General features: G+C 40.0%; 1 protein-coding gene across 1 annotated transcript in view; it reads left to right on the forward strand.

The window, feature by feature from the left end:
- The first annotated feature begins 1888 nt into the window (after positions 1-1888).
- TSNAX (translin-associated factor X) overlaps positions 1889-6343 on the forward strand; it is a 23269-nt gene continuing 18814 nt past the window's right edge. Inside the window, exons 1-2 of the mRNA XM_009079704.1 lie at positions 1889-1991; positions 5385-5499. Of these exons, the coding sequence (XP_009077952.1) occupies positions 1976-1991; positions 5385-5499 (131 nt within the window). The 5' untranslated portion in view covers positions 1889-1975. The remainder of the gene's footprint in view (positions 1992-5384; positions 5500-6343) is intronic.

The following is a 6343-nucleotide window of genomic DNA, read 5'->3' on the forward strand; positions in this document are numbered from 1 at the left end:
ATATATATATTTCACAGCCAACTTAGCAGCCTGAATGTGGGTTTAGCCCTGACATAGACTTCTTTTCGTCCATAAAGTGGGATCGGCATCAAGGAAGCTTCCTTTTTCCTTTTTCCTTTTTCCTTCCCTTTCCCCTTTCCATCAAGGCTAAGCCACTGTCTCAAACACATGTTGTATGAGGAAGAGCTGAAGGAATTGGGTTTGTTTGGCCTTGAGAAGAGGTGCAGGAGTGACCTCATGGTTCCCTACAACTACCTGACGGGGTTGTAAAGGGGTGGGGGATGGTCTCTTCTGCCATGCCTGCACTGAGAGGATTGGAGGGAATTGTCATAAGATGAGACGGGACATTTAGATTATATATTAGGAATATTTTTTCACTGTTAAGGTGGTCAGGCACTGGAACAGGTTGCCCAGGAATGTGGTGACGTCACCATCCCTGGAAATATTTAAGAGGCGTCTGGAGCTGGCGCTATAGGATATGGTTCAAGGGTTGCAGCAGAGTGACAGGTTAATGGTTGGACTTGATGATCTTAGAGGTCTCTTTCAAACTTGATGATTCTATGATTCTGCAGTTAACTGCAGTCCATGTTTTTTTGATATCCAAGCTTTTGGTTATTCAGTGGAACCCCTTCTCTCTATTTCTCTTCCTCCCCGCCCACCCTGACTTCAGGAGGGCCTGTTTTATTTCCTGTAGGTCATCATGACATTCCCAACTTTTGGAATCCTGCAGAGAGTTTAATTCTCTGCCCTGTTTCAGGGGATGCATTTGTAATGTTTTCAACTGCTACAGGAAAAACAAACCCCTGAACTCCTGTCCAGAAAAGAAGGAAAAAATGATTTTCAGTTTCCTCTTTTAGCAAGTAGCTACGCCCACTCCTGGGTTTGGTTTGGGATAATAAACAATTAAGCGGAAACATTTTAAAATCCAATGTTCGTCTGTAACTTTTAAGTAGCTTCCTTTTGTTCCTCTCTTAAGGAAACTGAGAGAAGTCCACATATTCAGAAGGGTTTGCCAAATTTTGGTCTCTGCTAGGAACACAAAGTGTTCAGCTGTCAGCAGAAGGAGGGAGCGAGAGGGAGGAGTGGCTGATGCATGAATGACACTATGAGTCAGTCCAGGGTGAAGGAAGGACAAAAGGAAGGAACAGTACAAGTTGTAAATCAGGAGTAAAACATAGTCCAAAGGAGATGAGTTCTGGGCGTGGGTTTGAAAAGGGAGGCTAAGGAAGAGTCACACAAATACAGCTGAAGGGAACAGCTACATCAGAGTGAATAGAGAAGAAACTGGTGAATGGGCAGAGCGTAAGGACCTAAGATGCTACACTGCAGGAGCTAAACCTGCACGCCTGGATAGTGGTGGTTGTCTGCTTAAATTATGCCATGCTGCTTTTTCTGGTTACTGAAGACCCATGACAGATCATTACAGTAATAAAATACTTGCAGTTTTATTGACTCCTTTCAAGCTGAATATTTAAAATCATTAAAAGAAAAAAGGAAGGAAAGAAAAGGTCTAATTCTAATGCTGTAGGCTCTTGTTCACATGAGGATTTCCATCCAGCCGTTCCTTTATGGAAAGGAAATATAAAAGGGTAGGAAGACCTTACCTAAAAAAGAACAACAAAAAAAAAGGGAACTAGGATCCTGCCACACTCATCTGTCGAAATTGATAGGATTTAGGATTTTTTTTTCCTAATTTTCAGTAGGAACGTGGTAGAAAAAAGCGACGTGCTGATGTGAAGATGGTGTCAGTGACCTTATTCTATCCTGTAAAATGTGGCTACAGGCAGGAATGATCTGAAGGCAGCATTCTGGTGCTGGTTATGCTCTGGCAAAACTGCTTTGTTTTTAACTATGTTTTTTTTGTGCCTGTCTCCTTTTGATAGGATCGGGTGGGTTCAGAAAACGAAAGCATGACAATTTTCCACATGGTCAAAGAAGAGAGGAAAAAGAGAATGTTAATCCATCTTCAGCTTTGATGACCTCTTTTAAATGTAAGTAAGCATTTGGAAAACCAGATCATAACGTGGTCTAGGAATTGCTGGGAAATGACTAATATTTAGTAATGGAATAAACCAGTTTTCTCTGGGGGAGACAGCAGTTGGACTCATGCTGCATAACTTTAGAGCTTGGTGTTCAGGTTTTTGTGCAATGAAGCCCTGAGAGCAGGATTTTGCATAGCTTGTTCCTTTCTCATCCCACCTGTTGTTCCCCCTCGCCATCCTGCATATGCTGAACCTGGTGCTGAGCAAATTGTGCAAGTGTTCAGCCAGGCCAAAGGTGCTCAGGCCCTTTGGTGGCAGAAAACTGTGGGACCTGCAGATGTGTAAATGCAAAATGTGAGCCACGGGGACAAGAGGAGGAGATGGCTCCCTCTGGGGAGCCTGAGGAGTCTGCTGTCCTGGTGCAGAGGTGGCTAAGCTACTTCAGTGAAAATCTGGTTGCATTGTTTTACGAGTTGGTAGTTGCACTTTTGAAAGATAAGGATTTAACTAACTAATACAGACCTGTATGTAGACACCTAACTTCAGTTTGAGTGCCTTTTAAAAATTAACTTATAGTTGAGTTTCTTTAAACAAGCAAGTGCAAACTTCCCTCCAGGCAGATTGTTTTTATAGGATTTTTCTCAAAACCAGAATTAAGCTCCAGTAAATTTAAATTTCTCATTAGACAAGCCCTAACAAGGCAAAGTTGAGCTTCAGAAATGAGAAGCCTTAACAAAAGAAGGAAGGGAACAGGGAACAGATTAATTCTTGGTGTAAAATTCTTCCCATTCCACCTATTTTTTATGAAGCTAAGGAGGGTGAAAAAGTATGAGCTGGATGGCTGTTATAGTCACTTCAGTGTCATATAGTTTGCTTGCTTTTTTTTTTAAACAGATATTATATTTTTCTGTGTAAATCAGCTTAGCAGATGATTAACTGTGACCCCTGAACTTTGCCCAGAGAAGCTGTGGATGCTCCATCCCTGGAAGTGTTCAAGGCCAGGGTTGGATGGGGCTTTGAGTAACGTGGTCTAGTGGAAGCTGTCCCTGCCCATGGCAGAGGATGTTGGAACTGGATGATCTTTAAGGTTCCCTCCAACCAAACTGTTCTGTCATTCATGCTGAATATCGTACATAGGCTCACATTTGAAGTGAGTAGTGCAACTGTATTTTCAACTTTTAATTTTTCACCCTTAAGCATATCAGTTTGCCATAAATTTGCTATTAATTCCAATTCAAAACAACACTTGTTTCCCTCCTTTCCTGCACGATCCAGTCAGCAGTGTTTGGTTAGTTTCAGAAAGGATTTAAGAGACATGGTTTATTCAGCTTTTCAAAGATCCACTCTTTGTATTGTACAAAGAGTGTATACTATTGTATTGTAGCTAGTGCTTATAAGCCCCAGGTGGAGACACTGGTGATCTCTGTCTCCATGTCAGACACGAACATTAGGAGAAGGTATGCTGCAGATAGTTTATAATTGAGCAAGCTGCAGCAGGTGAACCAAGGTGGTGTACTACTCTATGCATGTTGTCTGAATCTAAACAATGTGTGTCCTTAAATGGTTATACATGTTCTGCTCTTTTTAATCTTTGTAAAAAAGTGGTTCTTGAATTGATGTAGTGATCTGTTGGCACCAAAGATTTCTAAAAAGGTAATGAGAAATTGTCTTCTGTGATAGTCATAGAATCACAGGCTGGTTTAATTAATCAAAAACCAAGGAGTATTAAGTTACACCTTTTTTTGGTAGTATGTTTTAAATGTGATAGCTCAGTGATACAGAGAGGATAGGACCTTGGTTTTTAAGGTTAAGATTTATTAAGTGTCATGTTAATCATCTGATTCTACACCACTGAAGTTATCCATAGGGTCTGAGTCTTTGCTTTCAGTGATAGATTAGACATTACAGTGGAATGTGTGGAGGAAATGCTTGTGTGGTCTTGATGTGTTAGTCTGGAGAGTCCACTGAGTTCTAATGCTTTGCAGTTTTAGGCTACAGTACAGTAGGTTTTCTTGCATCCTGTTAGGCTAAAAATTACCATATTTGTCTGTGTTTTACTTCAGGTCAGAAAGCACTTCTAATAGTCTCTAACAGGTTTAAAATCTAACATAAAAGTATAAAAGCCACAATGGTCCAGAAAAGATTGAGGGCATTGCTAATATTGTAGATCTTCAGAATAGTGCATTTCCTGGTGTGTGTATATACAAATTTCCTGAAATTTGTGAATGGTCATTGAAAATGTCATATATGGTATCCTGTAAAGCGAATTCTCAGTTTCCCTTCCTTGAGTTCCTGTCACTACAATCTGAGGAAAAATTTCTTCCGGGTGATCATTCAGGGGTGAAATTGACTATCAGCATTTGGAAGAGACACACCAAACAGACATGTAAAATTAAAAGATCAGTAGAAGCATTTGTGACTTATCTTAAAGTTTTCAGAACAGAATAAGAGGAACCAGTTTTTTAAGAAGGTGATGAGAAATACAGTTAGTTTTGTAGCTTCATCTAAACTTTTCTTGCCAGCAAAGTGCTGTGCTTTTCTAAAGGATATTCACTTGTTAGATTCTTGGTGCAAGCTCTTAGTTTATTGTCTGCATCTTCTTGCACAAAGACTTTAACATCACAGACAGTTATGTAGGAAAGTGTTAGATTTCTTCTAAATGTCTATTAATGATTTATTTAGTGGAATAATGGTCCATGAAATGTTAATGCTATCTGTGAAACATTCATCATGTTTGTCTGTGATAATCAGATACACATCCTCTCTTCTCAGTATTCACTGTAGCTAGAGAGAATTTACATCAGTGAGTCAGAAATCTTACTTTAAATAATTAATCTCACTTTGCTTTAGTACTTCTCATCCTTAGGGATATTAAAATACTTGTCTTCTGGCCAAGCCTAACTGGGATGTGAAATGCAACCTTGCTTAGAACTAAGTGGTGCATTTTTAACAGTATATGTGCCTCAGTCAGATGCCTTTTGTTTGTTTTGTTTTGTTTTAGAGACTGGTGAATATTACTTACAAATGATTGTAGAGTTTTATTTTTCATTTATCTTGCTGGATTTGGGTGAAATTTCAAATCAGAATAGATTTTACTAGCTAAACCATGTATTTTACCTTAAAATTGTTTAGGCTGCCTTAAAGCATCATCAAGACTGATGTCTATTTAAACCTGATTTATTAAACGAAAGTAGTATTGATGAATTTTGCAGTTCTGGCAGATGGTGGCCTCTTAAGCTGTGCCCCATGCAGGGGCTGCTGCTCTGCCCACCTTGGGGAAAGGCCTCTGGGGAGAAGGCTGGTGGGGCTGAGGCCCAAAGCAGTTGCTGCAGCACAGGCACTTTGCTGTTCCACTGCTCTGTGTACATGTGATAACTGTGCTTGTCCCGATTGACTCTGCAGCTTTCCAGCTAGAGCTTGACACCAGGCATGACAAATATGAACGGCTTGTGAAGCTCAGTCGTGATATAACTATCGAAAGCAAAAGAACAATATTTCTGCTCCACAGGTTTATTAGGTGAGTCACACTGGACATGAAAATGCTCATAGAAACCTAGAAGCTGCCTTGCAGTGTTGTCTGTGTTTGTGATTAACAGCTGCAATGTCCTGTTGAGAGCAATTTAATTAACTTCCCATAAACATCCTTTAGGGTGGTTGTGAACTAATGAATGCACACTCCAATTAGAGAATTAAAAGATGCTGGTTCAGGTTTCTCTGCTGGTTTTATTTAAAATACTAAATAAATGTGTATTAAACTGGATCAGTAGAGTATGCAGCAGATGAGAGCCTTCCAGCTTTCAGCGAGCTGCAAGAGAAGAGTGCGCACCCTTCCCTCAGGTTAGTTGCCTGGGCAGTTACATCACCATTTTGGTTGTTGCAGCCCCTCCCAAGGTCATCCACGCAAAGAGAAGGTGACCTGGGGTCTGTTTGTGTAAGTACTACAACTGGATAGGCTTTTATGTGAAGTTTTGAGCTTCTGTATGTTTTGTGCTCTCATGAGCCTTCAAGCAGTATTTGGTAGCCACAGACAAACTAGAAGAACAACAGGAAAATTTGAAGCTTTGCATAGGCTGTTGTATAAAATGTTTGATGTATGTGACAAACATTGGTCTTATATTTATAACAGATTCCCCTGTTCCTTTTCTTTGAAATTTAGTTATAAATAGAGATTATGAAGCTGTCCTCTTTTTAACTTGGTTTTCTTCTGCAGAAAGGCATTGTGATAATTCCAGTAACTGCTACAGCCTTGACTGCAAATAGCTACTCCCACTGCAGGGGCTAGGTAGCTGGGAATTGGCAGAGGAAAGAACAATAACAAAAAACTCCTCATTACTTTGAATTTTAGATTCCTGTTTTGTGAG

The sequence above is a fragment of the Acanthisitta chloris genome, unplaced genomic scaffold (genome assembly GCF_000695815.1).
Source record: "Acanthisitta chloris isolate BGI_N310 unplaced genomic scaffold, ASM69581v1 scaffold8738, whole genome shotgun sequence".
NCBI classification, from domain to species: domain Eukaryota; kingdom Metazoa; phylum Chordata; class Aves; order Passeriformes; family Acanthisittidae; genus Acanthisitta; species Acanthisitta chloris.